Below are 19,557 nucleotides of genomic sequence, written 5' to 3'. Positions count from 1 at the left end.
AGGATGAGTCTTTGTTTTCTTTTACCAAGAGACAGCCTGTATGTGCCTGAGTCACAGACTATCAAGCTTTCCAGTGTTTATTAAGTGGTTCTGAAATTGAGTTTCTTAACCTGGTGTTCCTTTTTCTTTGTTTATTCTATTATTTTATGTGTAGGACTGTGTGTGTGTGTGTGTGTATGTGTGCGCGTGTGTGTGCCATATATGTGCACCTTAAGAGGCAGAAGGAGGCATGGGATCACTTGGAACTGCCATCGCAAATGATTATGAGGTACTATGAGGGTGCTGGAATTGAACCCAAGAATTCTGGAAGAGCAAGCAATGCTCTCAACTACTAAGCCATCTTTCTAGCTCTTAACTTGGTGCTCTTAAACAACTCTTTCCCATTTTCTCATGGACCCAAATGTAGTTTCCTTTTGGGACATGTGGAAAGCCGGTACGTGCTGCGAGCAATCGCATGTGTGCCGCCAGTAATCTCTGAGGAGAGCAATCGCCATTATAAGATGGCACGGGCCTCCGCTGTGCCTAACTAGTAAACAAGCCTTGTACGCAGGTGCAAGAGTGAATTCACTCCTAGTCACTCCCATTCTCAGGGTGTAATAGTGGGGTGATGGGCAAGCAACGAACCAGGAGCTGTCACGCCATATCAGGTGCTGAAACGTCATGCTGCAGGTTATAAAAGCAGCGCCATTTTCCCGGTTTGGGATCTTCCTGAGAAGCAAGCAATAAAGCTTTTGCCGCGGAAGATTCTGGTTTGTTGCGTCTTTCTTGCCGGTCGAGCGGGACGCAATAAGTGGCGCCGAAGAACCCGGGAACTCAGCGCAAGGAAGATCCCTCGTTCGCGGGGCAGAATCAGAACCGTGGGACAAAAGGCTCTACAAGGTATGTACAATCTTGAAATTTCTCCAGAGTTAGAAGCCCTTTTGATTGTTTGCACGGCGATTACACTTTTCCTTTCGGTTTCGTTTTGTTTCCACCACTGGAACTGCTGACTAGTTTAGTCATGGTCAGGCCTGGACAGCGGCAGTATGGGAATCTCCCATTCTATAGTAGTGGCCTTACGCTCGGTCCTGAAGCAGTGTGGCCTAAAAATCGCCACTAAGACCTTAGAGGGATTTGTCAGAGAGATAGACCGTGTCGCACCATGGTATGCTTTCTCAGGGTCATTAACTGTCACCTCTTGGGACAAACTGAAAGGAGATCTAGTTAGGGAACAGCAGAAAGGCAAACTTAAAGCAGGGATTATGCCGCTATGGAAATTGGTGAAATCATGTTTAACAGATGAGGATTGTCAGCAAATGGTAGAAGCGGGACAGAAAGTTCTGGACGAAATTCAAGAAAGTCTATCAGAGGTAGAGCGGGGAGAGAGAGTAAAAGTAGAGAGGAAACAAAGTGCACTGAAGAATTTAGGCCTTTCCACGGGCCTTGAGCCCGAGGAAAAGAGATATAAAGGAAAGAATGCCTTGGGAGAGATAAGAAAAAGGAATGAAAAGGGAGAAAAGAAGGGAGATCGAGCTGGAGAGGCACATAAGGAAAGGAGCCTCTACCCGCCACTGGATGAATTTAAGCAGCTAGCTCTTAGTAGCTCAGAACCAGATGAAGGAATTAGCGCCGCTGAAGAAACGGACTCGGAGGAGGAAGCAGTTCGTTATAAGGGAGAAAGGTACCAGCAAGATAAAAGGCGAGCTACTCAGTCCAGAAAAAGGCAAAAAGCCGCTGGCGAAAGCCAGCTTCCTGCTCGGCCTCCGGATTGTCGGCTTCAGGGTCCTAGTGCACCTCCGCTTTATGTGCAGAGGTAGTGGTCAATTTTTACCTACTCCTCATGTAGGGGTAAACCCTCATGGCGTCAGGCCATTACAGGTCTGGCAAATGGATGTCACTCATATTTCCTCCTTTGGGAGAAATCAATATTTACATGTTTCTATTGACACCTGCTCTGGTGTAATGTTTGCCACACCTTTAACAGGTGAAAAAGCCACTCATGTTATACAGCACTGCCTAGAAGCGTGGAGTGCTTGGGGCAAGCCCACAATTCTTAAAACGGATAATGGGCCAGCTTATACTTCTACTAAATTTCAACAATTTTGTCATCAAATGGATGTCACTCACTTGACTGGCCTTCCTTATAATCCTCAAGGACAAGGCATTGTGGAACGTGCCCACCGCACACTCAAATCTTATCTTATAAAACAAAAAGGGGAGTTGATGAGACTCTGCCCTCAGTGCCAAGAGTAGCGGTATCTATGGCACTCTTTACACTTAATTTTTTGAATCTCAACGAGCAGGGACGCTCTGCAGCTGAGCGACATAGCTCAGACCCTGATAGACCAAAAGAAATGGTCAAATGGAAGGATGTTTTAACTGGTCAGTGGAAAGGCCCAGATCCTATCTTAATCAGATCCCGGGGAGCTGTTTGTGTTTTTCCACAGAGTGAAGACAACCCATTTTGGCTGCCGGAACGACTCACCCGCAGGATATTCATCAAGGATGGTGCAGAAGATGCTGACCTCCCGAGGACTGTTCCTGATCCTGACAATGCTGAACTTGTCTCAGGTTCCTAGTATAATGGGCGAGCAGAGATGGGCTATTCTCTCGACTTTCCCTAAACCAATGCCAGTTCACCATGATGCTATAGTTTTTCCAAAATTCTTTACTACTAATAAAACAGTGGATTTGCCATATTTACCCTATGATCCCACCTGAGCACCATTAGGAGAAAATCGCTCTTTACTAGAACAGGGTTCTTTATGTTTTCAAATTAATGGACCAGGAAATTGTATCAACCTCACAGCCCAAGCTTTGGGGAAGTTTAATGAGCATCGAGGAGGTTGGGTGAGCACAACCCAAGATACTTCCAATGTAGAGATAACCTTTACAAATCGGACCTTTTGGCAGGAGGTAAATTGGGTTAATGGTACATTTCTACCACCTAACTTTTCAGACAAAGAACGTCCACACCAACCAAAAATAGCCCCTCATTGTAGTTTGGAAGATGAAGGGCTGATCCTGCCTTGGTCTGATTGTCAATCCTCCATCACTCGTTGGGCAGATCAGAGTAAAACCTTTTCCTTTTCTCCCAACATGATAGATGACCCAGAGAAGGAATTTGTTATGAAAAAGGGACTTTTCATACAGGACTTTAGAATGCATCCCTTTCACAAGTGGGTGCTTTGTGGAGTCAATGGCAGTTGTACAGAACTCAATCCTTTGATTTTTATCCAGGGAGGAGCAGTTGGAAAGGCTTCTTTTACTGGCATCTCAAGATTTGCTCAGTATTGGGGAATACATGATGCCTCCCAGGACTCTTATGGATATACTAATACCAGTGTAGAGATCACTGGGTTCAATAAAACTTTGGTAAACCAGATTAATTATCCATCTACCCCAGTCTGTGTTTACCCCCTTTTCTTGTTTATTCTTTCAAATGATTCATTTGAAGTCTGTTCCAATGATTCTTGTTGGATTTCTCAATGTTGGGATGTAACAAAGAACACCCGTGCCATGGTGGCACGGATCCCACGTTGGATCCCTGTTCCGGTAGAAACACCCTCCACCTTATCTATGTTTCGACAAAAGAGAGATTTTGGCATTACTGCTGCCGTGATCATAGCAATTTCAGCCAGTGCAGCTGCTGCTACAGCTGCAGGGTACGCTATGGTTAGTGCGGTTCAATCGGGCACAAAATTAAATCAGCTTTCAGCAGATCTGGCTGATGCCATCACTGTCCAAACTTCTGCTAGTACCAAGTTAAAGGGAGGGCTGATGATTTTGAATCAGCACCTTGACCTGGCGGAGGAACAGATAGGTGTTCTATACCAGATGGCCCAGTTGGGTTGTGAAAGAAAACTGGAAGCTCTGTGCATTACCAGTGTCCAATATGAAAATTTTACTTATGCAGCTAATCTGTCTAGACAGCTTTCTTTATATCTTGCAGGAAACTGGTCTGAAAGATTCGATGAGACCCTTGAGGCCCTGAGAGCGGCCGTTCTAAAGATCAACTCGACACGAGTGGACCTGTCATTGACAGAGGGCCTCTCCTCCTGGATTTCATCTGCCTTTTCTTATTTTAAGGAATGGGTGAGGGTAGGTTTATTTGGCGTTGCCACCTGCTGTGGACTTGTGGTCATGCTCTGGTTGGTTTGCAAGCTCAGAACCCAACAAACACGTGACAAGGTTGTGATAACTCAAGCACTTGCTGCCATCGAGCAAGGGGCCTCCCCTGAAATCTGGCTATCTATGCTCAAAAATTAATTGACATTGGTGGCTGGCCTCTTTTATAGAGTTCGCCCTAGGTCATTTAGTAGTTAATGTCACATAGCACTGCGGTATCCAGGGACGGGCAACTTTCCTCATGCACAGATCAACCTAAGACTCGGGGCCCAGTGGCGATAGGGTTACCCTATGACAGGAAAGGTTGTGACATTGGAGGAACGACCTAAGACAGGAGCCACAGCAGATGGGCATAATTACACAGGCCTAGATCAGCCTTAAATTTTAATAAAATAAAAAGGGGGAGATGTGGAAAGCCGGTACGTGCTGTGAGCAATCGCATGTGTGCCACCAGTAATCTCTGAGGAGAGCCGTGTGTGCCGCGAGCAATCGCCATTATAAGATGGCACGGGCCTCCGCTGTGCCTAACTAGTAAACAAGCCTTGTACGCAGGTGCAAGAGTGAATTCACTCCTAGTCACTCCCATTCTCAGGGTGTAATAGTGGGGTGATGGGCAAGCAACGAACCAGGAGCTGTCACGCCATATCAGGTGCTGAAACGTCATGCTGCAGGTTATAAAAGCAGCGCCATTTTCCCGGTTCGGGATCTTCCTGAGAAGCAAGCAATAAAGCTTTTGCCGCGGAAGATTCTGGTTTGTTGCGTCTTTCTTGCCGGTCGAGCGGGACGCAATAGGGACAGCCACTAACTTTGGCTTCATCCCAATTTACTGACATGTTTCTTGTAGTAAATTTGATCTGAGGACCACAAAATGGATCCAAGTTCCTCAACTCACTGTATGTAACAAGTTCTGGAAAAAGCACAGTAAATTCACAAGTCAAATCATTCACCATATGTGCTTAGAGCTGTTAGTATTTAAGATTTAAAATGGAGAAAAACATTTTTCTTGATATTTTAATATCTGTGCCATGTTAAATATATTTATGTTTTCAATCTATTTTTCTTATTGCCAGTAGGTTGGGCATGCATATATATTTACATGTAACTTATATGTTTTGGCTCACACATACATTATTTATAGTTATCTAGCATACATGCTATGAATAAATCTATATAAAATCCTGGGTAAAAATTCTATTCAGTCAAATAGCAATATGATTTATTTCACCTAAATATCTCATTTCTCAGAAAACTCTGTTGCCTAGCATAAGAGTCCCTGCAGATATTTTAGACAGAGCTACCCAAGGCTCAATTTTTCAACATTCAAGCATTCAAAGAGCTAATAGCTACTTCTGATATTTTTAAACTTTTTATAACACATGAAAATATCTTTTATATGTCTGAAAACATGGATCATGGCCTATGTTTTAACTTTCCTTTTCTGTACTCTGGCAAACAAGTACCTATAAAGCCAAAGATTTTGGATTGCTTTGGCAGTCAGTCTGAGGATTTCCTAGGAAATGCTAGATTCTTTATAGATCTATTAATTCTGTACATGTAGTTCCTTCAGGTTCTTTCTTTTCCTTTCACATGTATTCTGGACAATGCTTAGAAATCTAATATGTTAATGTGGGAAGTATCTACTAAATGGGTAGAAAAGCCCACCTTAGGAAAATGGGGGCACAAGAATGAATAAAACAAACTCTGGAGCCCTCAAATTAGCCATGATCTGGAGCAGGATGCAACTAAATTGTAAGTGGACAGAATTAGAGACATAAATGACTTCCTGAGGTAAGGCTAGAAGACAGAGGACTCCATCTGCTTTCCAGAGGCAGAAACATGTAGTCGATTGCTTGAGTAGAGCAAGCAAGCAGTCCTAGTTTCTTGGGATGGCTCAGGCACATTGCTAGCCAGGTACAATGTTTAATGATATATTTGTCTTCTCAGTTTTTCACTGTCTAACAAAAGTCATGCACATATTAAAGCAAAGTAGCTGAGACAGAAAAGGAAGAACTTGAAGTGGGTCAAAGGAAAGGCACGAATGTCACAGAAGAGTCAAGTCCCTATTATGTCTGGTGACATTTGTATGATTTTTCTCTTTTATCCACAAACACCCCCATTTATCTTTTCTGTTGTTGATTGAATTGAAACAGTGGTATCTTCTACATGACTGCCATGGACTTTTATTCATGCCCCATTTACTTTTCTTTCTAGATTGTGAGTACTCAGTAGCACAGCCTTTATCCTATATTTATCTCCTATTTTCCACGTTCATTTCATTAGACAGTTTTATTTCTGTAAGTTTATGGCTTTCACACCACAAAAGAAGAGACAGAAATTAGAAACCTGCTTAAACATTCCATTATCTGCCTTCTCCTCAGTTAACGGTAAATTTGAACATACAGTGTTCCTGAACTTAGCCCTCCACTTTTCTATGAACAAATGTTTAAAAAGAAAAATAGCCCAAAATTGGAGCAATATTCTTTGCAAATGTCTTTGCAAATATTCATGGTGGAAAATGTCATAAAATACATAACATCTTGACCAGCTTATGTGGGGTGAAATACATTTTTATCGAAACATTTTAGTGAAGAACTTTCAACAGATTTTAAATTTAGAACAAAGAAACTAGGACCCGAATGAACACCACACACACACACACACACACACACACACACACACACACACAAACACACCACAATCACACCACATACACACAATGCAACAGCACTATGAAGGCAACAAGAAGATGCACACACACACAAACAACTCACTAACATCACATACACACAATGCGATAGCATTGTGAAGGCAACAAGAAGACACACACACATACACAGAGGGAACCAATGTCATAAAGCTATATGTAATTCCTTTGAATAAGTTGCATAAATATGGTCAAATTTTGAGACATGAACACACCAATCATTTTCATATAAATGTTTTATTGCAGAGAAGTTATAGTTATTTACATGCTGCAACACATCACAACATAAATTACCAGGTATTCCATGGTGGGATGCTGTAGATTTAGATAATAGTTTTAGAAGAACCACAGGTTAAGTGAAGAGACTTACAGCTTTGTTGACTCTACAACTCTTGACTGCTAAGTGCTAGAAGTCAAAGGCAGTGTGTTGTCAGTCCTACCTATCACCACTCGCATGCAGAAACCTAGGAAGCAAATACAAGACAACTGTCGGGATTCAATCCGTATTGCCACCGAAGTTTACGAGAGGTCAAGTCATAATTTATGTTGTAAAGCATTTAATTCTTGCATAAAATATACACTTCTATTAAGACAGATATAAATCTACTTATTTATAAACCCTGGCTTAAAACAACAACAGGGTGCAGCCTGCACATGCATTGAAAGGACAACCTAGCAAATGTTTGTGAGACCTTCACACTGTATGCACTTTCTATTGTTCTCAGCCAGGGAAAAGAGCTTCCAGAATGACAGAGTTCAATTTCTTTTGGTGATAAGTTATGAAAATGAAGCTCTAGGAAAGAACCTAGCTATTTGTGCTGATTTGTGGCGGTGGAGAGTAATCTATGGGGGGCAGGGGCAGACTGTCACTATGGTATAATTTGGCAAATCTTCTGTGAGCCACACATCAAGCAGGGTCACCCTGAAGTGCAGTGAAGTCAGTGACAGTTGCCTGCTTAATTCTGAGGCAAATCTAGTGCTAACAGCTCTCAGACACAAGTGAAACAAGTACGCAAGTCTACAAACTCTAAGCCAAGTTCACAAATGCTCCTCAAAATAGAATTCTAAAGTCACAAAGTAGATAGGCTTTGATTGGAAGGGTGGGGATGATAGGGATTAATGAAGGCAGCAGTTAGCAATAAAATCTCTATAGATTTCCAAACCTAGCCCACCAACCTGAGTAATGAATGAAGCAAGCAAATGGGTATGCCCAGCTCTGCCAACTCCTCAAGTGCTTGCTTTCTCCTGAATACAAAAGTAAACACTGAGCAAAGTTTGATGATAGACACAAAGCATAAGCACAGCCTTATATCCACCTTCTGATTCCTTCTCCCCTCCTGCATCATCCTAGCAAATTCTTTTTGTTGCTCACCAAAGGTAAAACAGTTCCTATGGATGGAAATGTCTTCGTCACATAAGCAGTTGTTTAGTATTTATGATGGGAGAAAATCAAGCCTGGGCTGTAGTTTTAAGTGATAGATCTTTAAATGAAATGTGCCTGGATTTTAGAGTCTTATTTCGGCATTGCAATCCTTAGAGCTAAGTCAGAAGCTCAGGATGTTTATGCTAGAGATCAGCATGGAATGCAGCAAGTTCTAGAAGATATGCTTTGATGTATGCACACCAATCTTAGGCTTTGCATTTTGAGCTAGGTGGCTTGCAAGGACAGTTTGAAGGACTTGTAAGTTCTGGTACTGGGGAGTGTAAAGAGCCTGTACCACCTATGGGCTTTGAGTAAATCAAGTTATAAAATCTCTTTGGGATTTGAGCCCAGCAAATTCTGTACCTAGATGAAGCAATGAATAAAAGTTTATGAGAATAAATAGTTTAAGGTAATTTAAAATATATTTTCAGTATGCATAATAAAAATATATCCATACAATGATCTTGATGCTATCATTAATTTTTCTCTTTATAAAAATAATCCCTGGAGCTATTAGGAGCGACCTTTCTGTATTTGTCATGAAAGGCAATTTCCTGGACCTGCAGTATGCACTCGTTGTTAAGGCGCTCCTAGAGTTGGCCTCTTCTGTTGGTAACAATGTACAGCATAGTTTCCTCATTCGGCTTCTTCCTTAGGAAATGCTAATGTGAAATACTGAAAGAGTCATTGGGTTGATTTAGCTCTGACTTGGAACAAACAATGGATAAGTTGTCCTTAACTTACTGAGACATATGACTAAACAGGACCACTTCATCTCCGAGATTAATAAAGCTTCAGAGTCCCTACAAGAAGTGTAGAATAAGCAACTCAACTTATATTTAAAAATTAAGACATTACAACAAGCCATGGTGGGAAACAAAAGAGTCAGACCCAACTTCACTATATAAACCACAGCCCAAACTAAAAGTTTTCATCTTAACTGTTATGGCTTCCTAAGCCAGAGAAAGCTTACTGTACTCCAAGACTCAACCACACTTGGTAGATGATAGCAGGTATTTGGTAGGTTGCAATGACAATTGAGTAGCTGCAGATTGCATAAATGTGTTGTGTCATATAATATCAAAGTTATTTGCAAAAATTATACAATCTGGAATGCTTGAATACAAGACACAACAATGTACTGGAACAGATTTTAAGAAAATGAGAGCAATCGTGTATATAAAAGGTATCAGGGTGCATTAAGTTAGCAGTGCTACCAAGGTTAAATAGGTAATGAAGGTTGGCTTTTCAGTCAGCTACTTAGAATCACAGTCACATTTATCTAAGTTTTCCCATCTTAAAATCCATGCGTCTGTCTTCCATGCCTCCTGGTGAATCTTGCTTGGTACCATTCAATCCCATGTGTAAAGACAGACAGGGCAATGTCCCTTAAACAGGCGGAAATGCTAAGCTGTCCTCCAGTGTTGATCTGGCTTTTCATGGCAGAGTCAGCCTTCCTTCTTATGATGCATAATTGCCTTTTTCTGGCCTTCTCCAGCCCTTGCCTTCACCTTACTGCACTATGTGCCATGTTTCCCTAGGCTAACAAAGATGCCTTGGTAACTTGTGATTTTCAGATCTATTTTTATCAAACTCGGGATTACCCCTTTCTTCCCAGGGTGGTCCACTTTGAAAGTGTCCCAGACTTCCTATTTCTGAGGCCCTGGTATCTTATTTGCACTTAAAGCAGAGGAGGCAGGTAAAGTTACGCTTCTTTCAGCATTTGGTTGTTCTAGGGGCTCGAACTCCCAGGGACACACTTCGGCTCGTGATGTTAAGGGCTGATGGGAGTTATTACTTGAGTTACAGGAGCCAGGAATGATATCCACAGAGGAAGATGTCTGTTTCTCCTGGTCTCCCATTTGGTTGAGATTTTCATTCTCTACTTTTGGTGCTACGACTTTGTGGGGCAGTTCTTCATATTGCCCAGCACACATATTGGTTGTGTAGAGCTGGCTTCCATTCTCCTCTCTGGCTCTCCCTGGGAGAACTGGAGTCTTAGAAATCAGACGATTCTCATCTTCTAAAAGGGACTGACTGTGGATTTCCCAGGGGCACACCTCTGTCTTGTCTATGCTCTTGTGATTGGCTTGGTAGAGACCTTCAGTTGCCTTAGACTTGTGGTAGGACTTCTCCTTCAAAAACGAAGCAGGGTTTTGTTCCACTTCAGAAGCTGCGATTGATACGTGTTTTTGAGCTTTTGGCTCTGAAGGCATAGGACCAGGGGTCAGGTCATAAACCTCCCAAGGGCATACTTCTCCGATATCAAAATTGTCCTTTATCTGGGTGATACCGGAGCTCACGTCAGGATTGGCAGTGGGGAGGCTGACCCTCTGCTGTTTCATAATCCCAGATTTCTGGGGCTTTCTTGGCTCCTCCATGTGACCGGAGTTTGGGATAGTCTCTACATTATCTGAATTTGAGTACTTCCTGATGGTCTCTCTATCTTTTGGTTTCTGGGACTTAGCTCGGTCTTCCATAACTAAAGTCTGGGTTTTGCCAGCCAGGCCAAGTGTCTTCTCCTTGGCACTTGCAATGACACTGAGAGATTTCTGTAACATAGATGTACGTGGGTGCCCAGGCTTCTTCTCTGAGCTGAGGTTGTGAGCACTGGCTGACTTGCAGACCAACGGCACTGACTCAGTGGACTCGGCCTCACTATCTTCTTTGAGCTTTTGTGTCAGTTTTTTACTTGACAGCGACTCCAAGGTTGAATTTTCGGTGGCCTCCTCCTCCTGGCTCTCCATGGGCAAGCTGCTGGATTCTACAGTTTGGTCTCTCACATGGTCATATGTGCTGTGGGATTTCTTGAGAGAGAAGACCCGATTTTTAAGGGACTCTTCCTTGGGTCTCCCTGTATTCCCTGAGGACTCAGTAGGGTTCTTCCGGACAAGGCCTGTCCCCTTGGCTGCACTGTGGTCTGTGCCTTCCTTGTCCTCTTTGGAGCACTGTCTGCTGACTGTCTCTGGGATCTCAGTGATGCGCCTCATGATGGACCGGCCTAAGCCCTTCTTGGAGCACCGTTTTTTCTGAAGGTGGGGGTTGTTTGTGATCATCTTTTTACGTTTGTATATTTCTAACTGAGCATAGAGTTTTTTCAGTTCATCCTGTCAGAAAGAGAACATTTAAAAAGGTACAGATTTAGTGTTTCAGACAGAAAATAGCCCGGTGGTGTTTATAAAAACAAGATTAGGCTTGCTCAGACAATTGTAACAACATCATTCACCAATTGCTACTTGTTCTTAACTTCCTGATAATTTTGTGTTTTTTTTTTCCTTATATAAAGATTGACCTTTAAGACATGAATTCAAGGATAGCTCAGAGGTTATAAGCACTGTCTACTCTTCCAGAGGTCCTGAGTTCAATTCCCACCAACCACATGGTAGCTCATAACCACCTATAAGGTTATCTGATGTCCTCTTCTGGCATGCAGGTGTACATGCAGATAGAGTACTCTTGGACATAAAATAAATAAATCTTTAAAAAGACATGAAGTCATAGGATTTGCCTTTGTCTCATGAATCAGAGCAAGGACTTGGGTCTGTCCTTGGGTATCTGTCCTCAAGACTGAGTTCAGACTATAACAAAACCCAGCATCTCAACTGCTGTTGAACAGTCTCTGTGGAGTGTTGGAAGCATCATGTAGCCATTGATACATTCGTAAGTGGCAAAGGATGGACTCAGGAATAGCAGTCGAAAGCATCTTCTTCCTTCAGAGGCTGATCAGCGTTTACACATTATGTTAAATAAGCCAGCCTCTCTGCTCATAGGGCGGTCTTACTTTTTAAAGCACATATGTCCATAATGCCAGTCATGATTAGGAAGTATGACCAAGGCAAGTGTAATTGTTGAGACAGTTTTGTGAAGCACAATTATATCATGATTATACACAGTAGTATTACTTCTGTGGTTCTTTCAGTCTCTCACAGACATCCTCTTTTTCTTTAAACATAGAAATAAGAGTTTACACACACACCTCAATCGGCATATGATTGTATCAGTGGCATAAATTGAACTAATGTGACAAAAGAAAGAAGTCCATATGTCCTTACCCGAATGTCTTCTGGATCTAGGCTGTGTTCACTCCAGGCTGAATTGATACTGCTGTTCAGGTAGGATCCAGAGCGACCCATGTCCAGCTCATCTTCATATGCTTCCGTAGCAATGTCATCTCGGGGATTATTGCTTGAATGTGAAAACTGAAACAGATATTAAGTGTGAGCTGTAGCCATCAACCCATTGCTAGACAGTGCAGCATTTTCTAAGGTTCTAAGCCTAAGATTATTACAATTTTTTCTTAATCTTGATGGATTCACTCACAAAATACTGATAATTTGCTGTTATTTTGTGATTAGCCTTTCAGGTGTGTGCTAGAGCTATGTGTGAGGCAACATAACTCTGCTCACCCTTTCAATCAAGTTTAACCCTTGTTTCTTTGTTGGGCTCCCATTGTTACTAGACTTTACTAATTTTTCATGATATATTTGCTATTTGAAAATGAAAATAAAGTAGAAAAATAGAATTCTAAGAAAGTCTCCCTAGGAAAAGCAATTTGATGTACTTAGGTATGGATGAAAACTGTCTTGATATATTGTTATATACCATAATACTTGTTCTACTTTAGTAAGAATTTATTCACCTATACATACACGTAGCCCTAGACACAGGAATATGATTCTCTAGCTCCTGCATGTGGCAAAGTAATCTTTCAGAACACAGTGAACAGTATATGTGATAGCAAACAATGGGTCATTAGAGTTCTTGGATTCTACTTGGCACCCTACAGAAGAGAGGATCCTGCTGCATGAGGTCTCCCTTGGATGGTATTTAAATTAAAATGAAAAATTTCACTGACATTACAGATTCTCCTCAAGCATATTATTTTATCACGTCCCTCTTATCACATTTTGATTATTTTCATGTGATACTGTTTAGTGCTTGTCTGCATTTTTTCTTAGGTATCTAAGTCATGAAAACTAAGTTGGGTGAGTGACTGAAGGAAAGAGATCAAGCTAGTCACACCTTAGACACTATGTAAATAATGTCTTATGAAAATTTAGAGAACAGTTTAGAAAGCATGGGTTCTCTTGTACCAGCTTATTAGTAGTTCAAATATTTCTTTAAAATGTCATATTGACCTTTGTCCGGTTCCTTCCCTCCTCAGAAGTCACTTACAGTCATTTCCATGTGTCTGTGGCCCTCAATTGAATGGATTTTAGGAGATTTGTTTCAAAGTAATTAACTAATCAAGTAAGCAACATAACAAACTACCACATCAGAAATGCGGGGCTCAATAAAGTTTAGCCGATTTCACAATAACACTTGGATTTTTTTTTTTACATGGAAATTTTTCTTGATATTGGCTATCAATAAATGCTTTTGATCTCAGGGAAAAAAATGTCATGTTGAGAAAAACTCCCCTAGACTTGGACAACTGTCACTAACAGAACACTGATATAAAGCAAAGCAATGTGGGCAGGTATCTACTACTGTGGGTGTCGCCATTCCCTAGGCAATGGGGCCTGAACTATGTGAGATGAGAGGATGCTAGGTGAAGCAAACCAGCAGCACCAGTGCATTCATTTTTCTCTGCTCTTGATTATGGATGTGATGTCACTATTCACTTAAGTTCTAGCCTCAAGTCCTCCTTGGTTGCAATGGATTCGCTTGGAATTTTAGCCAAATAAACCCCTTCTTCCCTTTGGATGCTTTAATACAGCAATAGGCATAAAACTTGAACACCAATTATACATGTGTATGCAAAAACATGGGAAGCAACAACAATCTGTATATTGTAATTAGAACTTCTCGAAAACACATGTTGACTAAATCTTGTTTTTCATCTTTTCCTGTGAAATCTGCATGTGTCATGGATTTAAATATATGAGTGGTAAATGTGGTAGAGACTCACAAATACTGATTATACCACCTGGTGGGTGCTTATATGAACAGAATTGTTCTCAACCAAAATCTTTGACGGACGTTTAAGAAAGAGTTGGGAGGTGAAGCTATCACCAAGGGGTCGAATCTTTTTTGGCATACTCAAATCCCTGGGTGTGATCCCAAGTCACCACAAAAATCAAACACAAACAGGTATTTGTCAGATATTATACATTTCCTGATTCATCCTTGTTCCTTAGGACTTTTTCTAAAATACTGGTTTAAATATTTATGTACTTATTTTCTTTCATCCTGCCCCATTCCTCAGGACAGCTACCCAAACATTTTTTATCTCTGTGTTATGCTTCTTCTAAGTGCCTAGCACAATCCCTCAATAGTCCATGGTTATTTTGAGATAATGTTGTGAATTACAAGGTTGTGTAGCCAATGCCACTGTTAAATCCCAGAATATTTTCATCACCTCAGAAAGAACTCTGGAAACTCTAACACAACCATTTCTAGTATTTGATTTCTGTGTGGCACAAACCATGAGTTCACCTTTCTCTTCAGATTTGCCAGTTCTGGACATCTTACACAGATGGATTAATGTAAAATGTGGCAGTCCTCTGTGCTTATCTTTTTATCTTTTTATCTTTTTATTTATCTTATAATTTCCACAGGCTATAGCATACATATGTATTTAACTCATGGGTTTGTGTGTGTGTGTGTGTGTGTGTGCATATGTATTAATGATTAATGTGGCGGGGAATGTGTGCACATAGATATGTGTGCATGTATACATATTTGTGTAGTAATGTGGGGAACACACTTGTATACACATCTGTGTGTATGTGTGTGTGTGTGAGGGTATGTGCAGGCCAGAAGCATATCATTCACCTTATTTTTTGAGACAGTGTTTCTCACTTGCATAGAGATCACTATGTATCACTATATCTGACATGTTTTAAAGATTTATTTTTATCTACATGAGTACACTGACTGTACATGTCTCAGACACACTGGAAAAAGGCATCAGATCCCATGACAGATGGTTGTGAGCCATCACATGTTTGCTGGAATTGAACTCAGGACCTCTGGAATAGCAGTCAGTGCTCTCAACCACTGAACCATATCTCCAGCCCATGACTTTTTTGAATAATTATATTTAATCCTCAAAAATAAAATAAATGAAAACAATATTCTCACTACTAGATTTTATTGTGTCGTTGCTCATTCTCTGTTCTGTTTCTTACTAATTTTTTAAAATTTTTTATTAGGTATTTATTTCATTTCTATTATAAATAAGGCTGAACCCTCCAGATTCATCCATTTGCCTAGGAATTTCATAAATTCATTCTTTTTAATAGCTGAGTAGTACTCCATTGTGTAGATGTACCACAGTTTCTGTATCCATTCCTCTGTTGAGGGACATCTGGGTCCTTTTCAGCTTCTGGCTATTATAAATAAGGCTGCTATGAACATAGTGGAGCATGTGTTCTTATTACCAATGGAACATCTTCTGGACATATGCCCAGGAGAGGTATTGCGGGATCCTCCGGTAGTACTATGTCCAATTTTTTGAGGAACCGCCAGACTGATTTCCAGAGTGGTTGTACAAGCTTGCAATCCCACCAGCAATGGAGGACTATTTGCTTTTTCTCCACATCCACGCCAGCATCTGCTGTCACCTGAATTTTTGATCTTAGCCATTCTGACTGGTGTGAAGTGGAATCTCAGGGTTGTTTTGATTTGCATTTCCCTGATGATTAAGGATGTTGAAAAATTTTTCAGGTGCTTCTCAGCCATTCGGTATTCCTCAGTTGAGAATTCTTTGTTTAGCACTGTACCCCATTTTTAATGGGGTTATTTGGTTTTCTGGAGACCATCTTCTTGAGTTCTTTATATATATTGGATAATAGTCCCCTATCTGACTTAGGATTCGTAAGGATCCTTTTCCAATATGATGGTGGCATTTTTGTCTTATTGATAATGTCTTTTTCCTTACAGAAGCTTTGCAATTTTATGAGGTCCCATTTGTCAATTCTCCATTTTACAGCACAAGCCATTGCTGTTCTATTCAGGAATTTTTCCCCTGTGCCCATATCTTTGAGGACTTTCCCCACTTTCGCCTCTATAAATTTCAGTGTCTCTGGTTTGATCCACTTAGAATTGACCTTAGTACAAGGAGATAAGAATGAATCAATTCGCATTCTTCTACATGATAACAACCAGTTGTGCCAGCACCAATTGTTGAAAATGCTGTCTTTTTTCCACTGGATGGTTTTAGCTCCCATGTTAAAGATCAAGTGACCATAGATGTGTGGATTCATTTCTGGGTCTTCAATTGTATTCCATTGTTCCACCTACCAATCAGTCATTATACCAGTATGATGCAGTTTTTATCACAATTGCTCTGTAGTAAAGCTTTAGGTCAGGCATAGTGATTCCACCAGAGATTCTTTTATCACTTAGAAGAGTTTTTGCTATCCTAGATTTTTTGTTGTTCCAGACGAATTTGCAAATTGCCCTTTCTAATTCGTTGAAGAACTGAGTTGGAATTTTGATGGGGATTGCATTGAATCTGTAGATTGCTTTCAGCAAGATAGCCATTTTCACTATATTGATCTTGCCAATCCATGAGCATGGAAGATCTTTCCATCTTCTGAGATTTTCTTCAATTTTTTTCTTCAGAGTCTTGACGTTATTATCATACAGATCTTTTACTTCCTTAGTTAGAGTCACACCAAGGTATTTTATATTATTTGTGACTATCGTGATGGGTGTTGTTTCCCTAATTTCTTTCTCAGCCTGTTTACCCTTTGTGTAGAGAAAGGCCATTGACTTTTTGAGTTAATTTTATATCCAGCTACTTCATTGAAGCTGTTTATCAGGTTTAGGAGTTCTCTGCTAGAATTTATAGGGTCACTTATATATACTATCATATCATCTGCAAATAGTGATATTTTGACTTCTTCCTTTCCAATTTTTATCCCCTTGACTTCCTTTTGTTGTCTAATTTCTCTGACTAGGACTTCAAGTACTATATTGAATAGGTAGGGAGAAAGTGGGCAGCCTTGTCTAGTCCCTGATTTAGTGGGGTTGCTTCCAACTTCTCTCCATTTACATTGATGTTGGCTACTGGTTTGCTGTAGATTGCTTTTAGTATGTTTAGGTATGGGCCTTGAATTCCTGATCTTTCCAAGACTTTTATTATGAATGGGTGTTGGATTTTTGTCAAATGCTTTCTCAGCATCTAATGAGATGATCATGTGGTTTTTGTATTTTAGTTTGTATATATAGTGGATTATGTTGATGGATTTCTGTATATTAAACGATTCCTGCATCCCTGGGATGAAGCCTACTTGGTCATGATGGATGATCATTTTGATGTGTTCTTGGATTTGGTTTGCAAGGATTTTATTGAGTATTTTTGAATCAATATTCATAAGAGAAATTGTTCTGAAGTTCTCTATCTTTGCTGTGTTTTTCTATGGTTTAGGTATCAGAGTAATTGTGGCTTCATAGAGTGAATTGGCTAGAGTACCTTCTGTTTCTATTTTGTGGAGTAGTTTGAGGAGAGTTGGAATTAGGTCTTCTTTGAAGGTCTGATAGAACTCTGCACTAAACCCATCTGGTCCTGGGCTTTTTTTAGTTGGGAGACAATTAATGACTGCTTCTATTTCTTTAGGGGATATAGGACTATTTAGATTACTAATCTGATCCTGATTTAACTTTGGTACCTGGTATCTGTCTAGAAATTTGTCCATTCCATCAAGGTTTTCCAGTTTTGTTTAGTATAGCCTTTTGTAGAAGGATCTGATCATGTTTTGGATTTACTCAGGACCTGTTGTTATATCTCCCTTTTTCATTTCTGATTTTGTTAATTAGGATGCTGTCCCTGTGCCCTCTGGTGATTCTGGCTATGGGTTTATCTATCTTGTTAATTTTCTCAAAAACCAGCTCCTGGTTTTGTTGATTCTTTGAATAGTTATTTTTGTTTCTGCTTCATTGATATTGCCCCTGAGTTTGATTATTTCCTGCTGTCTAGTCCTCTTGGGTGAATTAGCTTCCTTTTGTTTTTAAACTTTTAGGTGTTCTGTCAAGCTGCTAGAGTATGCTCCCTCTAGTTTCTTTTTGAGGCACTCAGAGGTATGAGTTTTCCTCTTAGGAAGGCTTTCATTGTGTCCCATAAGTTTGGGTATGTTGTGGCTTCATTTGCATTAAACTCTAAAATGTTTTTAACTTCTTTATTTCTTTCTTGACCAAGGTATCGTTGAGGAGAATGTTGTTCAGTTACCACATGCAATTTGGCTTTGTATTATTTATGTTGTTATAGAAGATCAGCCTTAGTCCATGGTGATCTGATAGGATGCATGGGACAGTTTCAATATTTTTTGTATCTGTTGAGGCCTGTTTTGTGACCAATTATATGGTCAGTTTTGGAGGAGGTACCATGTGGTGCTGAGAGGAAGGGTTATCCTTTTGTTTAGGATAAATTGTTCCATAGGTATCTGTTAAATCCATTTGTTTCATAACTTCTGTTAGTTTTACCTTGTCTCTGTTTATTTTCTGTTTCTAGTATCTGTCCATTGATGAGAATGTTGTGTTGAAGTCTCCCACTATTATTGTGTGCAGTGCAATATGTGCTTTGAGTTTTAGCTAAGTTTCTTTAATGAATATGTCGGCCCTTGTATTTAGAGCATAGATCTTCAGAATTAAGATTTCATTATTGAAGATTTTACCTTTGATGTGTATTAAGTGCCCCTTCTTGTCTTTTTTTATATCTTTGGATTGGAAGACAATTTTTTTTTCGATATTTGAATGGCTACTCCAGCTTGTTTCTTCAGACCGTTTGCTTGGAAAATTGTTTTCCAGCCTTTCACTCTGAGGTAGTGTCTGTCTTTTTACCTGAGGTGGGTTTCCTGTAAGCAGCAAAATGATGGGCCCTGTTTGTGTAGCCAGTCTGTTAGTCTATGACTTTTTATTGGGGAATTGAATCCATTGATATTAAGAGATATTAAGGAAAAGTATTTGTTGCTTCCTGTTATTTTTGTTGTTAAAGTTGGCATTCTGTTCTTGTGGCTGTCTTCTTTTAGGTTTGTTGAAGGATTACTTTCTTGCTTTTTCTAGGGCATAGTTTCCTTCCTTGTGTTGGTGTTTCCCTGTTATTATCCTTTGAAGGGCTGGATTCACTGAAAGATATTGTGTGAATTTGGTTTTATCATGGAATACTTTGGTTTCTCCATCTATGGTAATTGAGAGTTTTGTTGGGTAAAGTAGCCTGGCCTGGCATTTGTGTTCTCTTAGTGTCTGTATAACATCTGTCTAGGATCTTCTGGGTTTCATAGTCTCTGGTGAGAAGTGTGGAGTAATTCTAATAGGCCTGCCTTTATCTTACTTAACCTTTTTCCCTTACTGCTTTTAATATTCTGTCTTTATTTAG

General features: G+C 40.2%; 1 protein-coding gene across 1 annotated transcript in view; it reads right to left on the bottom strand.

Annotated features, from left to right (window-relative positions):
* Window positions 1-7,032: 7,032 nt before the first annotated feature.
* Window positions 7,033-19,557, bottom strand: part of Gpr158 (G protein-coupled receptor 158) — a 462,978-nt gene continuing 450,453 nt past the window's right edge. Inside the window, exons 10-11 of the mRNA NM_001004761.1 lie at window positions 12,287-12,433; window positions 7,033-11,341 (exon numbers count right to left, since the gene is read on the bottom strand). Coding sequence (NP_001004761.1) covers window positions 9,884-11,341; window positions 12,287-12,433 — 1,605 coding nt within the window. The 3' untranslated portion in view covers window positions 7,033-9,883. The remainder of the gene's footprint in view (window positions 11,342-12,286; window positions 12,434-19,557) is intronic.

Source organism: Mus musculus, chromosome 2 (genome assembly GCF_000001635.26).
Source record: "Mus musculus strain C57BL/6J chromosome 2, GRCm38.p6 C57BL/6J".
Lineage (NCBI taxonomy): Eukaryota > Metazoa > Chordata > Mammalia > Rodentia > Muridae > Mus > Mus musculus.
The sequence above is the reverse complement of the archived record's forward strand: the minus strand, read 5'-3'. Positions and strand labels throughout refer to the sequence as shown.